Source organism: Ursus arctos, unplaced genomic scaffold (genome assembly GCF_023065955.2).
Source record: "Ursus arctos isolate Adak ecotype North America unplaced genomic scaffold, UrsArc2.0 scaffold_2, whole genome shotgun sequence".
In the NCBI taxonomy this organism is placed as follows: Eukaryota; Metazoa; Chordata; class Mammalia; order Carnivora; family Ursidae; genus Ursus; species Ursus arctos.
The window spans coordinates 66,152,313-66,176,009 of record NW_026622874.1 but is presented as its reverse complement, the minus strand read 5'-3'; the positions used below and the strand labels follow the sequence as shown (position 1 = coordinate 66,176,009).

The window sequence follows — 23,697 nt, the reverse complement described above, 5'->3', positions numbered from 1 at the left end:
TTCTCCGCGCTCGGCCCCGAGACCCTCATCACACGTCGCCCGGCCACAACTCAGGGAACCCAGACGCTTGCGTCCCTGGACCCCAGCGACTGTAGGAAGCACTCGGGCTTTCCGCGCATCGCCTGCCGCCTCAGACCTACAGTGGTTTCCAATTCAAGCCCCGCCACTTTCCCTTCTGAGTCCCTGGGTTCCCCGCCAGCCCTCTGCCCTCATGCACCCCAGTCCCACGTCCCTCCTGCGCCCGACTGGTTCCCGCGCCAGCCCCCGCCCCACCCCGTGCTCCCTCGGTCCCACGTCCCCCGTGCGCCCCACTGCGTCCCGCGCCAGCCCATCCCCGCCCCCATTCCCCCTCCGTTCCCCGTCCCCCGCGCGCCCCACTGCGTCCCGCGGCAGCCTGCCGCTCCCAGCCGTGCCCCCTCGGTTCCACGTCCCCCGCGCGCCCCACAGGGTCCCGCGCTAGCCGCCCCCGCGTGCCCCCTCCGTCCCACGTCCCCCGCGCGCCCCACAGGGTCCAGCGCTAGCCGGCCCCCCGTGCCCCCTCCGTCCCACGTCCCCCGCGCGCCCCACTGCGTCCCCCGCCAGCCCGCCGCCCCCCCCCGTATCCCCTCCGTCCCACGTCCCCCGCGCGCCCCACTGCGTCCCGCGCCGGCCCTCCGCCCCCTGGTCCTCTCGGTTCCACGTCCGCGAGCACCGCCTGACCCTCCATCCTATCCCGCCCTGCCTCCCCCCATCTGCGCGCGCGGTGGCGGGTCGGCATTCCCTCTCAGTCCACGACCTTCCTCTGACCCATTTTCCTCGAGCTCCCCCTGTGTCCCCAAGTCGCCTTCGGCCCGCTTCGGTCCCCCGCCAGCGTCCTCCTTCCCATCCCCGTCCCCGAGTCCGGCTCCGGCCCCGGCTACCGGCGGGGCGGGGCCTCGCAGGCGGAAGTGCCCGGGGCGCCGGCGGCTGGGACCGGCCGGGACGATGGGAGCCCGGGGCAGAGGCGGCAGCGGCGGCGGCGGGGGCCGCAGTGGCGGCGGCGGCTGCCCGGGCGGCGGCGGGGGCGGGCGGCGGGGGACGCGGTCCGGGTAGCGCCGGGCCGAGCGCGGAGCCATGGGCCGGGCTGGGACCGGGACCGGGGGCGCGGCGGTGGCGGTGGCCGTGGCGGGGCCGCTGCTGCTGATGTTGCTCGCTCGGCCCCCGCTTGCCGCCGCCGGCGACATCAGGAAGAGCGGTGAGCCGGCGCGGACCCGCGGGAGCCATGCGGGGCGGCGGGGTCGTGTGGGCTGGGGCCGGGCGGGTTGGGGGGCTGCCGGGAGTCGGGGTCTGCATTGTGACTCACTCCGGGGGCGCCTGTGCGCTCACCTGGCGCGGGCGCAGGGCCCGGATCCCCACCCCAGGCGGGGGGGGGGTGCCCAGGGCAGCCCTTTGCAGGCGCCCCGTGTTAAAGTAGTCAGGGTGGAAAGACGCTGGCGCCCCCCCCCCCCACTGTCCCCGGGGCCGAGTTCGTCCAGACTGGCCCCTTGGAGTGCGCCCTCCCTTCCCGGTTCTCCCAACACGTTTAGGTAGGGCACAACCGAGGCGGGAAGGGACGCGGAGGAGCGCAGCGGAAGCCCGCTGGGATTCCAGCTGGGAGGCCCACTGGAAATAAGGATTGTGCGGTGGGATTCCAGGGCGCACCTCTGGCCTCAGAGACGGGAGGGGTTGGGAGAAAGTTGCTTAGGGCCAGGAGGGGGGCCCAGGTGGGTTTCCCGTCTTCACCCTTCAAAGGGTCATAACCTACCCAAGTGCAGTGACTTTCAGCCGCTGGCCGTGCTTCTTGAGGCTGGACTCCCAGGTGGACCTGAGGAGCCTGGTAGGCCAGGGTGGTCTGAGAGTCCCCACCCTGGACTGAACCCCCAGGAGGTGGCTAGACCAGGAGATGCTGCCCCTCAGGGTCCTGCCTGGGGGTATTGAGTAGCCTCCCCTGACTGTGGCCGGGGTCTCCCTGAGGGCCCTGTGGCCAGGCTGGGAGGACCCAAATGCCCCCTGGGCAGCAGGGGGCTTCTCCAGCACTGCCAGGGGCTCTCTCCCTCCACTTCCTGGCTCCCTGCCCCTCCCCCCTTCTCTGAAACCCTCCAAGCTCCTATTTCTTTGAGGGCTGTGCCTCTGGTCTCTGAGCTTGGCAGGGCTTGGAATGAAAGGTGGTTTCCCCAGAGATTGGCTCCTGACTCAATTTTCCTTTGGATATTGCTACCCTCATGTCCACCTTTTTCTCCAACCTGGGGTCAGGGCTCAGTGAGGGCTCACTGGTGGGGGGCTTATGGAGATGGAAAACTTGGGGTAGCCCCTCACCTCTTAGGCCGGCTGAGAGGTCAGGCCGCTGTGGGGCTCTGGCTTCTGGAGTCTGCCCTTGGGCAGGGTCTCTGTTCTGGGTACCTATCCTGCTTTGGAGGGTGTGGGATAGTGTGCCCTCTCTGGGGTTCGCAGGACAGGCTCAGGGACTTTCTCTCTTTTCTGTCTAACCCTGTATCCTTGGAGGGGCCTGTGGGGCAGGGCTGCGGTACGTGAAGCTGGTGTTCCCTGATAGGGGAAATGTGCTAATGGTCTGGTGTTCAGCAAGACAACTGCGTGGGTGTCTGGGGCAGGGAGGTCAGGCTATAGAGCTGGGGTGCTGGAGGGGCTATGTAGCCCTGGAAGGGGATTCCCTGGGCCTTAGGGGGAGCTCGAGCAGGTCTCTTATCTCCTATGCACCTGCTGAAAGTCCCACCTACTAGCTGTGTTCCTGGTGCCCTCAGGGTGGCCTTCCAGCGCTGGCAACGCCAAAAGTCCTTGCTCCTTTCAGGCCAGGGTGCTGGGGGCCCAGCCGGCAGACTTCTTCTCTAAGGTGGGGGTGGGGGGATGTCCTACCTCGACTCCCTAACACTTTTCTCCGCCCTTCTCATCATGTTACCCTAGGGGCTGAAGCGGCCTCAGGAGGGGTTTCTGTCGGTTCCGCGGCTCCCGGCCTCCGGGTATTCAGTCCACAGCCTGGTGGATGGGACCCGGTGGCCAGCAGCCACCTGGAAGGTCTGGAATTCGTCCCACATAGAGCCTACCCCTGAGCACCCACCCCATTGTGTGGGGCTCCTTTGGAGCTCAGACTGGCTTTGCAAGTGGGTCATTGTCTTCTCTCCCATGCCTCCATGGGAGGGTCAGAAGGGTGGCAGAAGAGCACCTGCTCTCCTGGCTCCCTTCCCGTCTCACCTGGCTTACCTTGAGGGGCCCTGGCCTGCTGTTGAGGTGGTGTCAGCCAGCCACTGTCCCAGTGGGGCAGAGAGAGGCATTCAGCTTGGAAGAGAGGGAGGCCACACCCTGCTGTGTCCACAGTGCGTTTCTTCCGGAAGCACTTTAATATCCATTAACTTTGGAGGGCAGGGCACCTGAAGGGAGGTGCTGTCTACCTCAGCCAACTCATGAGGAAGCTGGGACTCAGAGAAGGGAAGGGACACCCAAGGTCACAGGAGGTGTGAGGCCTGAGCTGGTGCTGGGGCTGGACTCCCTGCCATCCAGCCCAGGCACCTCGTGACCAGACCCCACGCCCAATTAGCTGTCCCCAAGAGCACAGAGAACGCTCAGAGTGCTTCTGTCCTGTAGGAGCAGAAGAGGGAGGGCTGTGGGTGGGCAGCACATGTGGGGTCAGACACCTCTCTGGTGCAGGTGGGGCTCGGTCGGTGGACACCCCCAGCAGGGGCCTAAGCCAGGGTGGGGCCTCCGGTCTCTGTGCTGAGCCCCAGAAGCCTCAGAGCTGGTCCTGAGGTTGGCCTGAGACGCGCTGAGTTTTGGGGACCTGAGAGCTGCTAGGAGGGTGGGCACAGGGGCTCCCCAGGCTGGAGCCGTGGGCAGTTTGCTGCCAGGGGCTCCTGCCTTGTCCCTGTACCAGTCGGCATGAGCACACACCCACTTGAGCATAGGAGCCAGCTGTCCCATCGCCTTCACAGCTGGCTGGGCTTCCGGCCTGGACTCTCCTCCCCGAAGTTCTCTGCTCGCCTCCTCTCTGGGTTAGGAGGTACTCAGGCTCTCGTCTGGCTGTGTCTCAAGTCATCATGGGCCTGAATCCCCTCAGCACAGCGTGCCCCACAGCACGGAGCAGGAGAGGGTCCGAGGAGGTGGGGTGCGTGTTCTGGTGGCCGGTGCCCAGGACACAGGTGAGGTGGGGACAGAGCTTCCACCCCGAACACTTCCCGTGACCTCAGCCTCCATCCCATGGCCCCAGAGTTGCTGGGGCTGCAGTGTACTGAGTGAGACCGTGACAGCGTGCAGGAGGGGGTGGGAGGACGGGCAGGGGGGCCTCTCCTGCTTCGAAGGTCTGAGGCATCTGGGGTGACAGATGTTGGGGGTCTCGTTCTGGAAGCTGCTGATGGGTGGGATGTCGGTGATCTGGGGAGAGCTGGCAGAGAAATGGCTTCAGGGTCTGCGCCTGTGCCCCGGAGAGATCAGTGGTGGGGGTGGAGAGGTTTAGAAAGATGACAACCCTGGTCTTAAATGCGTGGAAGCTGAGTGGGAATGTGATGGCAGCAGGAGAGCTGGTGAGTCCTGGGCCCTCGCCACACCAGAGACAGCTGCCGGGGCCGGAGGGGACCGCGACGTGTCCAGGTGCGTGTGCCAGGCTCATCATCCGTGGGACCCCATGAGCATGTGGGGGCCTGGCTGACAGCACCTTCTCCCCGCAGACGTCAGGCTGGTGTCCGAACATTTCTCCCAGTCCCCGCAGAAGCTGTCTTTCTACAGCTGGTACGGCAGCGCCACGCTCTTCCACTTCCGCGTGCCCCCGGACACCGTGCTACTGCGCTGGCTGCTGCAAGTGTCCCGGGGCAGCGGCCCCGCGTGCACCAACGTCGAGATCACTGTGTAGGTGCCCGCCCACCCGCCCGTCCGCCCAGGCTCACCAGGGGTCCACAGCTGACTCCTGTCCTGCTCTCCCTGTGTCCAGGTACTTCCGTTATGGCGCCCCTCCTGTCATCAACCCTTTGGGCACCAGCTTCCCTGCCAACACGTCTGTGCAGTCCCCTTTCTTCATCAAGATGCTGCAGAGCAACGCTTCCCTCAACATCTCCCACCCAGCACCCGGCGACTGGTTCGTGGCTGCCCACCTGCCCCCCTCCTCCCAGAAGATTGAGGTGAAGGTAAGAGGGCTGCGTTCCGGGGATGGGGGGCAGGATCCCTGCCTGCATGACTGCCCAGTCGCTGTCACTTACCTCCTCAGGGCAGACTGCTCTGGTCCCGCCCTGCCTGCCCCCCGTTCCGTGCCTGGGCTCTTTGCTTCGGCCCTGCCCCCCACTCCTGGGCTCTCCGGTCTGGCCCTGGCGCCCCCACGCCCCCATGTCTGCATGTTCATTCCCCCACACTTCACTCTCCCCCTAGGGTTTTGTTCCCACCTGTGCCTACGTCTTCCAGCCCGACATGCTGGTTGTACGGGCAGTCGAGGTCTTTATCCTGGAGCCCGACGTTCCCCTTCCACAGACTCTCCTGGACCATCCCAGCTACCTCAAGTGAGTGGGACCCCCGGGGAGGCCCAACCTGAGCGTGTGGTGGAGTGGGTGGTCCCGCTGCCCTCAGTGTGTGGGCCTGGGTCTCAGGCCCAGCTGCCCAGCCCCAGGTGTGAGTGATGCGGGAGGCTGGTGGAAGCCCCAGAGCCTGAGCCAGACGGTGTCCCCCTCGCCACAGAATCTTCATCCCTGAGTACACCCAGGAGCTGCGGCTGGAGCTGCAGGGCTGTGCCACCAATGGGAGCCTGGGCTGCCCTGTGCGCCTTACCGTGGGCTCGGCCACCCTGCCCAGAAACTTCCAGAAGGTGCTCACATGCATCAGCCCCACCTGGGCCTGCCGCCTGCTGCTGCCCTCCCCACCCTGGGACCGGTGGCTGCAAGTGACAGCCAAGAGCCTGGCAGGGCCGCATGTGTCAGTGGCTTTCAGGGCTGTAGCTGGCCTCACAGGTGGGCTGCGTGGAGAGGGCAGGGTGCGGGTGGCCCTGCCCGCTGCCGCCGACCCCCAGGCCTTCCTGCAGCTGAGCACCTTGTCCTCCCAACAGCCTGCAGGCCGTGGAGTCTCGGCTTCCCGCACCGCCCGCAGAGCAGCCCAAACCAGAGCTGTAACGCCTCGGCCAGCCCGCTGCCCCCGAGCCCCGGCTGCCACGGCCTGGGCAGGAGCGGCAGGGCGGGCGGGGGCCCCTTCTGCCTCACGAGCTACCCGGTCATTCGGGAAGACGTGGACGTGGTGTCGGTTCACTTCTGGCCTGCGGACAGGGTCTCGGTGCTGGTGCGGTCGGCCACACCCTCGGTGATGCGGCTTTACCTGAACACGGGCATGGACAGCGGGGGCTCCCTCACAGTCTCCCTGCAGGCCAACAAGGTGCCTTCATCGGTGGGCTCAGACCTGCCCAGCTGAGGGGTGCCGCTTGGGTCTTCCCGGGCCGACGTTAGCACAGACACAGGGTCAGCCTTCCGGGCAACAAGAGGAGCCCCGCAGGCCTTGGGGCGGAATAGGGGCTCTGTCTGAGGAAAGGGAGGCCTGTTCTCTGGGCTAAGGAGATGAGGCTATGGGTGGGATCAGGCTGGGTGTCCCCAGCCCTGGAAGGGCCCTGGGCCAGCAGGAGCCACTGAGAACGGAGCCCAGCACCAGACAGAGGGGGGACTTAGGGCAGCTGCAATGGGGCTGGGGCTGACGGCACGGCCTCTCCTTCCAGACCGCAGTTGCCAACAGCACCTTGGTGGCGGTCTGTGTGAATGCCGCCTCCCCCTTCCTCAGCTTCAACACCTCGCTCAACTGCACCACAGGTATGGGCCCGCAGCATCTGGCCAAGTGTCCCCGGCCAGCCCCTCTGGCCGCCTCTGATCAGGCCTTCCCCCTTCCCTGCAGCCTTCTTCCAGGGCTACCCCCTGTCTCTGAGTGCCGCAGCGCGCAAGGCCGACCTCATCATCCCCTACCCAGAGACAGACAACTGGTACCTCTCCCTGCAGCTTGTATGCCCCGAGGGTCCTGAGTAAGTAGACTTGGGGACTACCAGCTGGGGGCAGGCGGCAGAACCATTAGAGCAGGACCATGCATGAGGCCGTCCCGCTCCAGGTCTGGGAGCGACCAAGCCTCTTGCAAGCCACATGGGGTCAGTTGCCTTCCGGGAGTTATGAGGGATTCTTCTCCCCCTGGTCACCCTTCCTGCTGCAGCCCTGGGAATCAGGACACAAGGAGGGGGACCAGTCCAGGACACGGCCCTGGGAGACTGGGACTCGGGGCAGGGTGAAGGGGAAAGGGCGTCTGGGCCTTGGCGGAGCTCACAGCTGCTGTCCGCCAGGACTTGGAGCCTGGGGGCCTCAAGTCTGGGTTCCTGTCCAAGAGCCTGCTGAGAGCACTGACCAGCAGATGTCAGCAGCTAGCTTCCCGTGGCCCCTTCCTCACAGGGAGTGTGAGCAGGCCTCGGTCCTCGTGGAGACCACCCTGTCCTTGGTGCCCTGCCTGAATGACTGCGGACCCTACGGCCAGTGCCTCCTGCTGCGTAGACACAGCTACCTGTACGCGGGCTGCAGCTGCAAAGCCGGTGAGGGCCAGGCCTGGACGCCTCCAGACACTTTTTTTTTTTTTATTTATTTAAGTAATCTCTACACCCATGATGGGGCTCGAACTCATGACCCCAGGATCAAGAGCTGCATGCTCCTCTGACTGAGCCAGCAAGGTGCCCTACCTCCAGACAGTTCTGCCCTTGGTCTCCCAGCCCGGTGCCTTCCTCTGGGAGCCCACCTCTGCTCTGTCAAGGCCGGAGAGTGGCTTGGCCGAGCAAGTTCTTGCCGTTCCTACCCCTGCATCCCAGGCACAGGTGGCACCCCCAGAGACAGTCCTGCCTCCTGACCTTGGCCTCCCCTACCCACACCTGCCCCCCGCCTGCCCCAGCCTGTCCCACCCGGCTCCTGGGGGAGAAAGGGGTTTCTCTGCAGGCCTCTAGGTGAGGGGGAGGCCCTGAAGGTCAGAAGGACGCCCCCGCCCCCCGCCTCAGCTCCCTTGGTGTCGCGTTGGCCCACAGGCTGGCGTGGGTGGAGCTGCACGGACAACAGCACGGCCCAGACCGTGGCCCAGCAGAGGGTGGCCACCGTCCTGCTCACCCTCAGCAACCTCATGTTCTTGGCTCCCATCGCCATCTCGGTGCACCGCTTGCTCCTGGTGGAGGCCTCCGTCTACGCCTACACCATGTTCTTCTCCACGGTAGCCCCGCTGCAGCCCCGCGGGCCGTGGGGGAGGGGCGGGGTGGGGGGGCTGGGCGGCGGCTCACCACCCATGCTCCACAGTTCTACCACGCCTGTGACCAGCCCGGGGAGGCGGTGCTGTGCATCTTGGGCTACGATACGCTGCAGTACTGCGACTTCCTGGGCTCGGGGGTGTCCATCTGGGTCACCATCCTCTGCATGGCGCGGCTGAAGGCGGCCCAGAAACATGTGAGTGACTCCCGACGCCTGGGTCTGGGCTCCCGGGCAGCAGAGGCCCTGGCATGTGGCCTCTTGGGGGAGAGACCGGGGAGAGGGCGTGGCTCTCAGAGACCTGCCCTGTCTTGTAATGACCACTCGTCTTCTGGAAGACGCTGCCTCCAGCTGGGGGTGGGGGTGCTGGCTGCTTGGAGGGTGCCAGGAGAGAAAGGTGGGGGGCAGGGTTAAGTGAGGCCCCCAGCCCATCTCTCCCAGAGCCCCCTTCAGAGAGGCCTAGAGCGCCAACCCCACCAGACCTGCCTGACAAGCCCCCAGCTGTGCTCCTGCCGCCCCTGGTGCTGAGGACACTCCGGGGACTTTTCTGCCTCAGCTGGCTCTGGCTGCTAGAGACACCTGCCCTGGTGCCTTGCCTGGCCAGGTCTGTGCCTCAGAAGTTCCCTGGGGATGGATCAGTGGGACACATAGGTTCCAGCAGTGCAGAGCAGGACACAGTGTGCAAGCAACTCTAAGGCCAAGAGACGGGGGGACAGCAGGACGATGACCATGCCCAGGTCACCCGTTCCTACTGGACCTTGTTGTCGTGAATGACTGGCTGAGGGAGCCAGTGACCCTGTGGTCACCCCTGTGTCTTGCCCAGGTCCTGTTTCTCCTGGGCACGCTGATCTTCGCCATGTCCTTGCAGCTGGACCGCAGGGGTGCCTGGAACATGATGGGACCTTGTCTCTTTGCCTTTGTGGTCATGGTCACCATGTGGGTAAGGAGCTGGGAGGCCAGTGCTCCTGCCCTCACCCCTCCCCTGGTGGTCGGGATAAGAGAGTCTGGGCTCCCCGCAGACCCCAACTCTGGGACAAGAGCCTGGCCCGTCATTCTGGCCATGTTTCTGCTGCTGGGCCTGAGTCCTGCACGTCTGTCGAGGACTGCCGGGGGCACCCGCGAGGGCCCCACACAGCTTCCTGCCCGGGGCCCGGGCCTGACATCTGTCAGGTCCTTGTGCCCTTGGGCCCTCTCCAAGCAGTCACACCGACGGTCCCACTGTCCAGACCTACGGGGCCCCTGGGAGCTGTGGCTGCAGCCTGCTGTGCCAACGCTCACGGGATGGTTCTCTCCAGGTGTACCGCTGCGGGCACCGGCGCCACTGCTACCCCACCTCCTGGCAGCGCTGGGTCTTCTACCTCCTGCCCGGCATCTCGATGGCTGCTGTGGCCATTGCCATCTATACCTCCATGATGACCAGTGACAACTATTACTACACCCACAGCATCTGGCACATGCTGCTGGCGGGGAGTGCGGCTTTCCTGCTCCCGCCCCGCGACGAGCACACCAAGCCCTGGGCCTGCTCGCAGAAGCTCACTTGCCACTATCAGATCTGTAAGAACCACCGAGAGGACCTGTACACGGTGACGTGACGTGGCCAGCTCAGGGACGCCGGCAGCTATGATGATGACCTCTCTGGCTAGCGGCAGGACCAAAGGAGAAGGACCCTGTCCAGATCGATTTCCAACTGAATAAAATTGCCCTGTGCACTCTTTGGCTTCCTCCTCAGGAGAGGACTACACCCCCACTTCCCTTGTGCCTACCGGCTGCTGGCTACCTTGGTCCCTCTGCAGGTCCCAGCTGGCATCTGCAGGGGCCCCTGGGGCCTGGGCCTGGCTGCTTGGAGACCGCAGGTACCATGCAGGGGCGGGTTCTGTGTTCTGCTGGCTTAAAGATGGTTGGAAATGTGGAGAGATTCGCCCATCGTCCCTGTTCCCTTGTGAGGTGGTGAAGTGGGACCCAGGGGGACAGAGGAGGCCTGAGCCCACCTCCCACAGGCCTCTGCCTCACTGAGCCTGGGACTGTGCCCTCCCTCCTTACATCCCTGGCTGTGTGATGAGGTGTGCCCTGATGCCAGCCTTCCTTGGGCGTGGGGATGCCCCCTTCTGGTGCAGTAGTGTGGGGATAGGGGACCACAGTCACCAGGGAGTTGCTGGGCACTGGGGCTGCCATGACAGGCTGGGTTTGGCTGTCCAGTCCTGCCCCTCCCCTCTGCTTTGGAGCTGCAGGACCTTGGGAAGAGCGTCCTTGGGAGGGGGCTGCCCCGCTGCTCTGGGAGTGCACTTCGCCCCAACTCCATGTGTCCAGCCACCCCGTGGGTTCCTGGGCCCTTGTCTGGGGAGCTACTCATTATCTCTAGTCGCTCCAAGAGAGGAATGATGACCGGTGCTCTGTACAGGCCTAATTGTGTGTTTGGGGAGGGGTTTCCCTGAGACCTGGCCCAGCCTTTCTCCCTCCTCTTGGGGGAAACAGGATAAGGGGGAAGCAGGATAACTGCCCCTCCCCTAAGGCAAGACTGCAGTGGCTGCTCTCTGTACCAGGGGTGCCGGAAGTGACCACAGGACGCTGAGGCGGCTGAAGGTGGGGTGGCCTTGTGGGCTTCCCTTCCTACCCGGGGTGTGGCCTCCCTGTTGGCTCCCGCACCCCTTTTCACCCTGCACTTGGCCACCAGAGTATTCTCTAGGCTTGTAAAGGGGAAACAAACAGCTCTATATGGTGTTTTCTGGGTTACAAGTTTTTAAGACATTAAGACATTTTTATGTAGCTCTCATTTTGCTGTGATTGGTGAGTTTAATACTCTACAGTGATATTTCAAGGCACAAGAGTCTTTTATTTAAGAGAGAGCGCGGGGGTGGGAGGTGGGGGCGGGGAGGGTCTTAAGCAGGATCTGTGCTTAGTGAGGGCTCGATCTGAGGACCCTGAGATCATGACCTGAGCAGAAATCAAGAGTTGGACTCTTAACCGACTGGGCCACCCAGGTGCCAGGAGACACAAGAGTTTTTACTTTGATTTCTGCTCTCCATCCCGCCGGAGAGGGAGTGGGACCAAGGATGACAAGCTCCACCCCTCCCCGCCCCCAGCTCCGCTCCGGGGAAAAGGGCCCGCATTTGCTGACGGTGCCTTGAGCTGCTGCCTTCGCTGCAGGGCATTTTCCACGGTCCCTAAAGACAGGAAAGGGGGCGGGACGAGAGTAGACTGACGGGGTTTTCAGCCATTTAGCGGCGGATGAGGTGCTAGGCACCGCCTCGCGACTTCTGGTTCCGGTGCGGCGCGGAACTCGGGGAGGTAGGCTGTGGGCAAGGTGAGGGTCGGGTCTCGTGGGGCGGGTAGGGACTGCAGGTGCGGGCCTCGGTCGGGAGTCAGGGTCCGGGATTAGGAGTCGGGGCGAGGGGAGAGGCTACACGGGCAGTTGGGGTCGGATCTGGAGTCGGGGGGCTAGGCTCGGGGTCGGGGTCGGGAGTCAGGCCGCGCGGGCAGTCGGGACCCGAGTGGGGCCGCGCGGGCAGTCGGGACCCGAGTGGGGCCGGGCTGCAGCGTAATGGCGTCACCCCTGCCTCCCGCCAGGCTCGCCGCCATGCCCCTGCACAAGTTCCCGGTCGGCCTGTGGAAGCAGCTGCGGCTGCGGGAGGGTATCTGCTCCCGCTTGCCCCCGCACTACCTGCGCTCCCTGGAGGAGGCGCGGACGCCCACGCCTGTGCACTACAGGCCTCACGGGGTTAAGTTCAAGACCAACCCCAAGAATGGGCAGCGGGAGCGTGTGGAGGATGTACCCATTCCCATTTACTACCCCCCAGAATCCCAGCTGGGGCTCTGGGGTGGGGAGGGCTGGATCCTGGGCCATAGATACCTCAACAACGACAAGGTATGTGAGCAGGGCAGGCTTCGGAGCACTTGTCTGGGTTTTGCTGCCCTGGGCCCATGCTGTGCTCCGAGGTTCAGGAGCGAGGCTGGGGTGGGGGTGTGTGCTTACGGTGCGTGGAGACTCACTCGGTCAGGGAAGCCAATCCCCGCCAATTTCACTCCGTGTGAAGCCGACTGGGTGTCCTGAGACAGGGTGGTGCACGCGGGAAGCAGGAAGTGCAGAGCCACGGGGGCGGTTAGTCAGATCAGGTGTGAGGATGAGGAGATCTGTGTGGGAGAGCAAGTAGGGGGAGGTCAGGTCTCCGGTCACCTGTCAGCGTGGCACGCTGTAGTTCGCCTCCTCCTGACGCCCGCGGCCGGCCTGGCCACCTCATCACTGCACCTAGGAAGGCTGAGAGATGCACAGTCTGCCTTCCACACTGTGCAGCCTCTGGTGGGAAACCTGCGGGGCTTCTGAGCCCTCTGCACGGTGGCTTGTGTCTGAGGCCTCCCAGGTGGCCTCTCCCTTTGCCTTTGGCCCCTTGGTCCCTGGTTGTGAACCCGGAGTTACGGTTGTACGTGTGGTGTGCCTGGGACTCACCAGCAACCCAGGCAGGGTTGAGAAAAAGCTGATCCTCTGGGTCCCCAGGTGGGGTCTGGTCCCTCCAGCTCTCTGTCCTGAGTCCCAGGAAGATGCCCCGGGCCCCATTTGGCTCTGTAGGGGGAAGCAGCAGCGCTCTCGAGGTCTCTGTTCCTCCCTTAGCTCTCAAAGAGGGTGAAGAAGGTGTGGAAGCCACAGCTGTTTCAGCGTGAGCTCTACAGTGAGATCCTGGACACGAAATTCACCGTCACAGTGACCCAGCGGACCCTGGACCTCATCGACGAGGCCTACGGGTTTGACTTCTACATCCTCAAGGCAAGCCGGGGGCCAGCACACAGCAGAGTCTCCTAGCGAGTCAGAGACTCGCTGGGGCACACCCATGTCTGGGGTGGAGGGTTATCAGTGAAATATAAACGGGGTCCCAGGGAGCATTGCTGCCTCCTTCCTTGCTCTCAGACCTTCCTTTGTTCTGTGATGGCCTGGGGCCCTCCAACTGCTGAGGAGGAGCCTGGTGGGGTCTGCCGGCGGGTGGGGTGGGCAGGGCCCCGCCAGCAACACCTGGCCCCATGCATAGCCTCCTGCCAGACTCCGAAGGAGGACCTGTGCTCCAAGTTCGGGATGGACCTGAAGCGAGGGATGCTGCTGCGGCTTGCCCGCCAGGACCCCCAGCTGCACCCAGACAACCCCAAGAAGAGGGCAGCCATCTACGACAGGTACAAGGTGAGGCTTTGGTTTGTACTTCTTACTCCTCCTGGGTCCCGTTGACGGGCAGTACTTCTGCTCATCGTGTGCCTGGTCTCTCCTGTGCAGGAGTTTGTCATCCCGGAGGCAGAAGCCGAGTGGGTTGGCCTGACGTTGGATGAGGCTGTGGAGAAGCAGAGGCTCCTGGAGGAGAAGGTGCACATGTGCAGCACTGCGGACGGGGGTGGGGAAGCATGGACTAGGAGCCACTGCACCCAGGGAACCTGGGGAGGAGCTGCCGCTGTGCACAGCTGGCCTCACACAGCCACAGCCTGGGGGTCTGTGTGGCATGCCCCCTCCCCTTAGGTCCTGACACTCTCCTGCCCACCTCCCCCTCCAGCTGGCTTCATAAGTTCATGGACAGAAAGACTCTTGGTGCCACCTTTGGTTTCTTTGGCCACGTAGCACCCCCTGCCCTGGGATCTTCCTGGTATCAAGCTGAGGTCTTTTTGTGTTTGTGCCCAGGAAGGGTCTGGAGCTTGTGGTCGCTGCTGAAACAGGGAACCCACCATGGCACAGCAGCCGCTGCCCCCCGTTCTCTTTGCTTGGTTTATCTGCAGCGACAGGGCCCCAAGGCGGGGAAGCCTGTGTCCCCAAGGGAAGGTGGCCCCTGTCTTGTGGACAGGGCGGCGTCCTCTGGGCTGGTGGCTGTAGCCAAGTCTGAGGGGTCCTCTTCGTGTTTGGCCAGCAGCAGCTGGATTCCCGCTTTCCCCAGAGCGACTCATTGTGATCCTGTCTCACTCCTGTAGGACCCGACTCCTCTGTTCAAGGTCTACGTGGAGGAGCTGATTGAGCGGCTTCAGCAACAGGCACTGTCCGAGCCGGTGGTAGTGCAGAAGCGAGCCAGCAGGAAGTGACTGCGCGGTGACCCCTGCCCGACAGCCGTGCTTGGCTGTGCCCCAGCCCCCTCGGCACTGTGGACACAAGAGCCTGGGGTGGTGGTGAGGACCATGTGTGGGTAGTGGATGAACCCGTTCTTCTGTGCTGACTCAGCAGCTCCCAGGGTTGGGTGGGCTTTGTGGAGGCCCCAAGGGGTCTCGTCCCAAGGTCCCCAGAGGTCTGGGGCCGTCTTGCTGCCCCTGCAGCCCCCCTCCCCCTGAAGTGGAGGCCCAGCTGAAGTGAGGTCACCACACTTTGGGGGCAGCACAAGTAAAGTGTGAACTGGGCCGTGTGTGTGCTGCTTTGGCTGGAAAACTGCAGCTCTCCTGAGTGGTCTTTGACTCCGTCGTGCCCTGCCCCAGAGACGCGGGATGTGGCTGAGCTGTGGGACCGGGGTTCCACTGGGAGAGTCCAGCGTAGTTGAAGGCATCTGGCAATAGATCATCTCCCTCTTGCACATCCCCACCTGTCTGGAGTGTTCTCCAGAGCAGAGGCAGAGCTGTGGCCTCACTCTGGGAGCGATGGGGAAGGATCCGTGCTGGCATGCCGTACAGGGTGGTGAGCACCCCCACCAGCTCTCCGGAAGTGCAGGGATGTGAGTCCCAGTGGGAGGCTGGGCCAGGTGCCCTGAGGCCGTTCCTGCTCTGAGATTTGGGGGTGCCTTGACCTTCTTCCCTAGCCCTTTCCTGGGAGTACTGAGCATTGAGACCCATTCAGATCACTCTGGGAGGCAGGGAGTGATTCCCCTGACCTGGTCCTGGCAGCTGACCCAGGGGCACCCAGCTCCCCTGAGAGGTGCTGTGGAAGTGAAGACATCTGGGCTGTGTTCATGGAGGTGGAGGCCTGAGGGAGCCTGTGGTGGGCTAGTGAGCGTGGCTGGCCCGTGAACACAGCGGCAGGAGGGCCCTTAAGACCCCACAGCATAGGGAGGTTATTGAGGGGTGGGGCCTGTCCTCTGGGGAGCGATCCTGAGGTCTTTGTGCGAAGCTGGGAAATGCTGTTGTCAGTCCCAGACTCCTCTGGGGCGTACCTGTGGACCCATGTCTTGATGCACATGATTGTTTCTTCACGGGGTGCTCCAATGTTGTGAACAGGTATTAATTTTTTAAAACTTTTACCAAAACTGCCAGCGCCCAGCCCACCCCTGCCGAGCTCTGGGCGACACCCAGCCCAGGGACCCAGACAGCCCTGGCTCCAGCCACCTAGGTGGTGTTCTGGCCTGGCCAATCCTTCCAACCCCCACTTGATCTCACCTGACGTTTCCCATGCTCAGCCCTGAACCGAATTAAACTGATCCCTTTCTAGCACTGCCTGTGTCACCTGCACCCCCCCCCCAGCTGTGCACCCCAGATGCCCCCAGTTCATTGGCTGGGCTCGCAGTCACGCCTTGCTCTGCTGCTCTTTCCTGCCCCCACTCAGGCTACAGGTCCAGGTGTGGGGAGCTCTTATCAGGACGTGTAGCGTTTGTGTGTCTGCTGGTACCCCAAGGGGCCTGGGGCTGGGGCAGGGTGGGGACTAGGCTGCCTGTGGGCCATGGTGGGGGAGGTGGACTCTGGCCTGGGTCTCCCTGTCAGCACTGGAGGGCCAGGCAAAGAGTGTTGAAAGCAGAGACCCAGCCGAAGTGGGGTTACCACACTTGGGGGCAGCACAAGGAAAGTCTTAGGGTTGCAGCTCTGCTTTCCCTGGGGCATGGGGGTTACTGAAGGGATGGCCCAGACTGGCCTCCAGGGCTGCTGGTCAATAGAAGGAGCTCAGTGTGGCCTCCAAGGTCACTTCCCTCCCCATAATCTGTGTGGGGTCTGGCTGTGGCCTTGGCCCTTTTCTGGTGGAGTCGGTATCAGTTTCATCAAATTCTCACAAAGATCCTCTGCCCAGGAAAGTTTAAGCTGTCAGTGAGTAACAAACTTGGCTCCCCACCCCAAATAAAACTCCCTGTGTCTGGGAAGGTGCCTGGCAGGCAGAAACTGCCACACTCTTCCGTTACAAAAGGTGGGGAAGCTAGCATGTGCACACCAGCCAGGAGCTGAGCAGTGGGGGCCCACAGGCCACACCTCCACTGGTCTGCTGTGTGTGTCCCTGAGAGCCTCCAGTCCACTCACCGAGTTCCCTGCAGCCCCTCAGGCTTCTGAACTGGGGTGGGTAGTTGTACTGACCAACGTCAAGCCCACAGAAGTCCAGACTGCCCTGTGCTGGCTCCGGTGGGCAGACAGGCTATGCCCCTGTCCCTCCCCAGCCCTCCAGGAGCCCTTGGGCAAGCTCCCTTGCTTGTGTGTTTCCGTGACAGCCAACCAGTCAGGGACCACGGGCAGGAGGGTTGACCATGATCACTAGCTATAGATGCACAGGTCCCTTGGGACCTGGGCAGTGGCGGCCTCTGACAAGTGTCACCATCAACACCATGGGGTCCCGAGGCCCAGGAAGGACACCCGAGGTCAGGAAGGGCGTGGTCCAGTCCACGGCTCTGGGTCTGACCCTTCACCTGAGGGTCTTGCCTGAGTTGTCCTCAGTGTGCATTGGCTTGCAGGGTGGAGGATGTGGAGACATCTTTACGTCTTCTCCCTGCTAGGAGCCGGAGGAGCTGTTGTGAGGCCTACCCACATGCACTGTCTTTTTCCCTCTGGAGCCTGTGCTCCAGACCCCCTTGAACACCTCTCCCTTCCACCCCACCACCAGCTGCCTGCCCCCACGCGGGAGCCTGGGTCAGCGGCACTTTCTGTGCTATCTGGCACCCTCTGCCCCAGCACACCAGAGCCCTCCCCATGCTCTTCTTGAGCCCCAAAATGGGGCTCCCCCCACTGGACCCTCCAGCACCTCCAGCTGACCCAGGCCTATGTCCCCACCCATACCTTGTCCCTGGACAAGGCCTGTCTGCTGATGGTGTCCAGCATCAGGGGGAGGCCCTTGAGGCTGGGGGCTCACTTCTGTGATTGAGCAACTTGGGGTGGGGCCAAGTCCTGGGCTGGCTGAGCAGCTTTGGTGCCATGGAGCTCTGGGCCCAGCCTGGCCCACCCTGAGCCCATTCCCTTGGATGTGCAACCCCTGTGGACCCGTGTTCCAGAGTCCCCCTATTTCCCAGGTCCCTCTGACCTTGGCAGTGGCTTCCTCAGCAGCCCCTGGGCCCCTGTGGTCCTGGCCTCTTCCCAAAGACTTGGGGCTCACATCTGCTCCTCACAGGCTTGTGACTGTTGCTCACTTCCTCTTTTCTCCGGCAAATGTGGCCTGAACATGGGCCAGGAAATGGGATGTGGCTTCCCAGGGCTCTCAGGTGGATCTCGTAGGGGCCTTGACTTGGTGCTAAACCAAGAATGTTTGGACTGTCACAGAGACAGGGGTAGGTTGGCTCTGGGATGGTGATGCTGCATTGAGCCCCTGATGAGGAACCCTGGTCTTGAGACATCTGGGAAGGCCTTTCCAAGGAGCTGGTGCTGACAGACCCAGGGGGTTCAGGTCAAGGGATGAACAGGTACAAAGTCACAGGTGTGTGGTTGGTTTCTGCAGGGTTGCAGAGTGGTTGGTGTGACTGAAGTCCTAGAGTCTGCTGGGTTGGGGACACAGGGTCTGTGAAGCAACAGGGCCAGGCTGGGGCCTCTGAAGGCTCTTGAGAGGGGACTCTGTGAGTCTGTCTGTGTGTTCGGTAGGTTGATGGGAGTGGAGGAGGGGCTGGCAGGCACAGAAGTTGGCAGGCCTCTCGGGGTCTCAGGTGGATTGAGAGCTTGGCTCTGTCTCCCTGAGTATGGGGAGTTCCCCCTGCCCTTTCTCCCTCTGCCCTCATCCATTATTTTCTCACCAGATGGCCTGGCCTTCAGCCCCTAGGGCAAGCCTGACCTGAAATCCTCCTTGAAGTAGAGGCTGCAAAGATATCGTTCCTGCCTCCTCCAGGTGGTCAGGCAGGGCGCGGAGTGGCCTGGGACATGTCCCAAGAGAGGGACCTGGACCCTTCACACTGGACATACATGAAACCCACATACACCCGGCAGCTGGTGCAGGAGCAGGGTCCAGTCATGCCCGACCGGACACGGCCAACGGGACCCTGGTGTGGGCCCACGGCGGCACTGCCTGCTCCCTCAGCAGTCAGGAGTGGCTCGGGGGGTGGCGGTGTCTAAAGGGGCTGGTTGCCATGGCTACCATAGGGTTCTGAGGCCGTCATCTGGTCCCTGCCTCAGCCAATCGGCGGTGGGAGCCCGAGCTGCAGCCCAGAGTCACACTTCTTCCTCCCAGCCACACAGTGGCCAAGAGCAGGGACCCGCGTCCTGGAGTGGCTGAAAGTGCTCAGACAGACGGCCAAGCCCATCATGGCGGACCGCGGGATGGTGGGGCGTGAGCAGGCACACGGAGCCAGGCAGGTGAGGTAAGCCGGGCGGGCAGACGGATGGACAGACGAATAGGCGGACAGGTGGATGTGCTCCCTGCTGCCCATTGTTCTTGTGGCTGAGGCCCTGCCCTCAGCCCACCCTGCCCTCTGCACCCTCCTGCGTGCGCTCGCACACATGCCCGCACCCTCACCCTCACCCCCGGACCCTCTCCCCAAACGTCCCAAAGAAGGGTCATGGGAAGAGAGACAAAGGGAACCGCACGAGGCAGGATGAATCCCACTGCACCGTTGGTCCCGAAAATCGTTCTCCTATGTCTTTCACTCAGATTTCACATGGAGGCGGCATCAAAGACCCCCAACTGGCCAGGCCCTCGGTGTGCCGGCCACCTGGCCCCTGTCCCGGCCCCACTCGCGGGGCTGGGCGACAAGCCACATCAAGTCAGTGCTGTTTAGGGAGCATTTTTTTTTTTTAAAGGAAAGGAAAAAGCAAGAAAGGAAAAGATGTCCACCTGTACCGGGGAGCGGTCAGACCAAGATGGATCAGAAGTGCCAAATCCCATTACTCGGGACTTTAGAAGACAAACCCCGCAAAGGCAGCTGCGATTAGGAGCTTGTAAATGGAGCGTCCTTCGGAGATCAAAGAGGGACATGCTTGTGTGTGTGTGTGTGTGTGTGTGTGTGTGTGCGCGCGTGCGTGCGTGTGCGCGCACGCGAGTGTGTGTACGTGCGTGTGTGTATACGCGTGTGTGCGTGCGAGTGCACGCTTGTGCAGAAACGTGCACCACGGGGCGGCAGTGGTGGAGCCTGGCATGTCACCTGCCCGCCACGGCTACCCTCCATGTTGCTCGCGTCCTTGCTGCTGTGTGGAATGTGTGGATGTACCCGGGGGGCAGGGCAGGGTACGGCAAGGCCTGGCCCCCACCACCCACGCCTGGCCCTGGGCAGCGGGCCCTCTGGAAGGCAGCCCTGGGTGGGCCTTGTTCCCCTACCTAGGTGTCTTCTATCTCCCCCTAGACTCTGGTCTCGCCCCCAAGTCTGGCCCAGATGGGCCTGGCAAGAGCACAGGCCTGGCCGCGGGCAGAGTGGAGAGGGAGCACAGGCGGTAGCTGCCCGTAACCACCCTGACCGCCATCCCGTTGCTCCCAGATGGCCTGGCGAGCATGTCCTGAGGTTCAAAGCCTCTGTCGGCACGATTGTTGGGTTATTAGGTGAACGCTGGGAAGCAAATCTTTTAATCCACTGTGGCTAATCCAGTGCACTTTTGTTCGCGACGATAGATTCCGCGGCAACAAAGGGCCGGAGGGACCCGGCATACATAATCACATACTTATAACGTGGCTGCAGCGGCTGCCAGGCTCCTAGGAAGCCAAGAGAGACATCTCTGGACAGCACGGTGGGGGGCAGGTGGCGGAGAGGCCGCTCTGGAGGCTGTGGGCGTGGGCACGGGTAAAGGCAGCTGGCCGGCTTGGGAGGGCACCTCCCTACCTCCCCATTACCAAGTCTCCCAGCTACCAGCTCGAGGGGCTGCCCTGGCCCCGCGACCGCACAGGCTTGGTGCAGCTAGATGAGGTCTGTCAGGTGGAAGGAGAAACGAGAGCCAATAGCCAAGAGCTCCCAGCGCTGGGAGAGGCCTTGGGGGACGGGGTGGTCAGGTAAGGGAAGGACATTCCAGGTGAAACAGCAAAGGCAAAGGTGGAAGTCTGCCTCGTGTCAGGGTCAGTACAGCGGGAGGGCAGGTGTGCCCAAGACCAGAAGGGGAAGTGATCTGAGGCCACCCGGGAGGCTGGGACTTCAGCTGCTCCTTTTACGAGTTGGGCTGAGGCCCCTCAGGCGCCTGGCCCCTCCACTCACACACTTCCATTCCTGGGAAAACGGTGCTGGGGTCGGGGGAGGCCAGCAGGCCCTTCCTTCTTTGATCTGGGCCACTGCCGGTCATGGGCTCCCCCTGAGACTCAGGCTCGTTGACGGAAGGTGGCCCACAGACCTCTGGGTCCAGCAGAGTTGGGTCAGGATCCTCACTTTGCTGAGGAGAAGTGCCCGCCTTGCCATAGGCAGACATGTCCCCAGGGAGGCAGGAGCTGGGTCAGCCTTAGCCGCACCCCTGTATCCCTGAGGGTCCCAAGCTGGCGGCGGCTGGGGGGGGTGCTGGGCTGGCGATGGGCGGGCTGCACTCTCTTCCTCTCTTCCAGGCCCCTGTGGCTGGCAGGGCCCACCCAACCTTGCTCAAGTACTGTCCTCCAACCGTGAGCTTACTCCAGCATCTCCTAGACCCCCAGACACATCCCCAGGGTCAGCATTCTCCAAAGAGGCAGCATGGGAAGATGCCCTGCTATGCCCCTCAGCCTGGAGTGACAGGAACCCCTTAGGACACCGGGGGTGAGGCCCAAGTTGGGGTGGGTGTGGACGGCACCCTGGGGCTAGAGGCCTGCTGCTATGCCACTGCTTTCCTGTTGGCCTTGAAACCCGACCCTTGACACATGGGGGCCAGCAGGGATACGGGGGGCTGTGTCAGGTCTGCTGGGGGAGTTGTCCATGCAGGGGACAAGGGACAAACACAGCATCAGTCAGCTGGGCCTGGCACCCTGGACTGCTAAGCCAGTGGGGACAAGCGCAATGACCACAGTGGCTATTTCTGAGGGCACTGCCACACGCCTGGTGATGGCTGAGTGCCTCACTCTCCCGACCTTTGCTGTTGGCCTCCTCGCCTAGGAAATGGGAAAGGGGAGAGCACAGTAATGAGTGACAAGCCCTGAATGCAGCTGACGATGGCTCCTAGGAGCAGGGACTATCGTAGGATGATACACAGCAGCAGGGGGAGAAGGTGACTGTCACACCAGGTGTCCTCAGCACTGAGTTGATGCTGGAGCCGGCTTGTTTGAGGCAAAGCCCTGGTCTTATCCCCTGCCTCCTCAGCTTGGCATGGGGACCAGATCACTCCTGGGTGCCGGCCTGAGGCAGCTTTAGCTGAAGGGCTTAGAGAGAGCTCCAAACGGCACGAGGGATGCAAAATGCCAGCCTGGATGAGACACCTGCCCCAAGGTGTGAAGGGGAAGAGGAGCCAAACACAGGAGGGAAGGGGCCCCAGCCTGGAGTGTCCACAGGCAGCTGGGCTGGCCCAGGAAGCTCGATTTAGCACTTCCTCACTGGCCTGGGACCAACTTGGAGCAACCCAACCCTGCCTGACTCTGCCCAACAGATCAGCTCTGTCCTGTCCCCCAGTGTCCTCAGCCATCCAGCTTGCTTCCCCGGGTTGATTTATACCGATCGTTGATAGAGGGATGGTGCCTGCTGCAGAGCTCCATGGTTCCCACACATTCATCACAGTCACATGGGTGCAGAACTTCTTCCCGAATGCTTAAAGGAGGCAAGAGAACCCACCCCTAATCTGCACTCCAATAATAACTAGTATTAACACTCTGGAATAGTTTTTCAGTATTCTTGCCTTTATATGCACATTTTCTGTATTCACAAAAATGGGCACCCTGTGTGTGTGGTCTCGAAGTTTTCTCCTTGGTGTTCTATCTCTCGACCTTGGTGTGATGTCTCTGCATCCTTTTGGGGGCTTGGGATGGGGACACAACACCTGGCCCTCCCCATTGAGCTCAGAACTGATGGAGAAAGGACACTCAGGGATGAGGAATGGAGCCCCCGGGGGCTGTGCTTATGGCCAGGAAGGTGGCTAGCAGTGTGACCGGGGCTGTGCCTCCAAAGGGGAGAACACACCATACTTGTCAGAACTGGATGAGCCTCCCTCCCCCCTCGGGGCTTTGCCTGCGCACCCGCCTCCACCTCCCACGCCTGTGGACGGGGCTGAGGGGCAGGGAATGGAGCGCCCAGAAGGGGCTCAGCCTGAGACTCCTGTTTCCCTCCAGAAGCCCAAATCAGAACGGTCCCTCCTGTCCTCCCCTCCCAAGAAGACACTGGGGATGTGGCGCCCAGTATCCCATCTCTGCAGCTTATCCCTGCTGCTAGTTTTCATCGCTGCGCGTCGGGCCGTGCTGGATGTGCCTCAGCACCCTCCTGGGTGCATCTTGGATGCTTTCTTTGAATCCCTTTTTACAAGTGGTCTTCTTCAGCCAAGTAGACGAACACGTGTAAGGCTTCAAAGCTCCCTTTATTTCCAAGTACTCATTTTATGTCTAAGTTGAAGAAAATAATTTCACTTCTGCTCTTAAGTTTTTCATGTAGTTCCTGGAAAGCCAGAACAAATGTCATCTACAGTTGATCAAATCAGGGCCTCTAGTGGCGAACTCCAGCACCCCCTTCACTGGGAGGGTGAAAAGAGGGTGCTCCGTTGAGGAACTCACCTGTTCGGAAGTGAGGCTCCCATGGCTCTTTGCCTGCTTTCACATCTGGGGGGCTGACACGGTCCGGCTCACCCCTGCTCCACTGCAGGCCCCAGTTTTGGCCTGTCTCTTCCTCTTTAGAGCTTCCCTGAGCTCCCTCCTCTGGTGTGCCCCTACTCCCACCCTGCTCAATCACCCCTCTGTGCCCACGTGCCCACGGTTGGAAGCCACTGTAGCAGGGCTGCTGCACTTCCTCCAGGACTTCTGACTCCCTTCCTGTCCCTGCAGGGCTGGGGCCCCAAGGAACCAGGGGCCCCAGGGTCCTGTTCTGGCCCCAGGGGACACCTGCCGCCATGGGCCAGGAGGAGGATGGATATGGACACAACCCTGGGAGCCTGGCCTGGCCACAGCAGCAGCTCTGCAGAACCAAGGCAAGCATTGGGGACCCATGTGTGGCGGTGGGGAGGCAACCTGAGGGCCAATGTCTGGGAGTTCTTGCTGTCCGTCCAGCCCACCCAGGACTCCAGCACCCCACAGAGACCCTGCTATGCCTTGAAGGCCACTCACTGTGTCTTATCTCCTCTAAGACTCCTAGGCTGAACAGGGTGGGGGAGGAGCTGTACTGTGGGGCTTGGGGCCATCCCAGCTAGATGCTGGTGAGGGACCCCTACTGCTAAGACCCTAGTGGTGCCAGTGTGGGTTCAGTAGTGTAGCCCGTCACCTACAGGCCCAGCCCTTGCCCAGCCTGCCCTGAGGCATGGTGATGGCCCTGCGTGGCCTGGGCCCTTGGTAGGCTGCGGATGCTTCTCTAGTGGT

General features: G+C 62.6%; 2 protein-coding genes across 5 annotated transcripts; both read left to right on the top strand.

The window, feature by feature from the left end:
• Positions 1-1,074: 1,074 nt before the first annotated feature.
• On the top strand, positions 1,075-11,040 carry PGAP6 (post-GPI attachment to proteins 6). Of its 2 annotated transcripts, XM_057315381.1 has the most exons (14): positions 1,075-1,213; positions 4,516-4,593; positions 4,671-4,848; positions 4,931-5,123; positions 5,362-5,489; positions 5,665-5,933; positions 6,029-6,348; positions 6,683-6,773; positions 6,856-6,979; positions 7,395-7,531; positions 8,012-8,190; positions 8,274-8,420; positions 9,046-9,162; positions 9,518-11,040. In XM_057315381.1, the coding sequence occupies exons 1-14, from the start codon at positions 1,093-1,095 to the stop codon at positions 9,812-9,814; spliced, it is 2,379 nt and encodes a 792-aa protein (XP_057171364.1). In that variant the 5' UTR covers positions 1,075-1,092; the 3' UTR covers positions 9,815-11,040. The 2 variants fall into 2 exon arrangements, with proteins under 2 accessions (XP_057171364.1, XP_026341235.1); XM_026485450.4 differs by lacking the exon at positions 4,516-4,593 and having other exon boundaries at positions 9,518-11,039.
• Positions 11,041-11,459: 419 nt separating this feature from the next.
• Positions 11,460-14,598, top strand: MRPL28 (mitochondrial ribosomal protein L28). Of its 3 annotated transcripts, none has more exons than XM_026485451.4 (6): positions 11,460-11,507; positions 11,787-12,084; positions 12,826-12,978; positions 13,249-13,383; positions 13,474-13,560; positions 14,154-14,598. In XM_026485451.4, the coding sequence occupies exons 2-6, from the start codon at positions 11,797-11,799 to the stop codon at positions 14,259-14,261; spliced, it is 771 nt and encodes a 256-aa protein (XP_026341236.1). In that variant the 5' UTR covers positions 11,460-11,507; positions 11,787-11,796; the 3' UTR covers positions 14,262-14,598. The 3 variants fall into 3 exon arrangements, with proteins under 3 accessions (XP_026341236.1, XP_026341237.1, XP_048081330.1); XM_026485452.4 differs by having other exon boundaries at positions 11,491-11,523; XM_048225373.2 differs by lacking the exon at positions 11,460-11,507 and adding an exon at positions 11,538-11,561.
• The last annotated feature ends 9,099 nt before the right edge of the window (positions 14,599-23,697 follow it).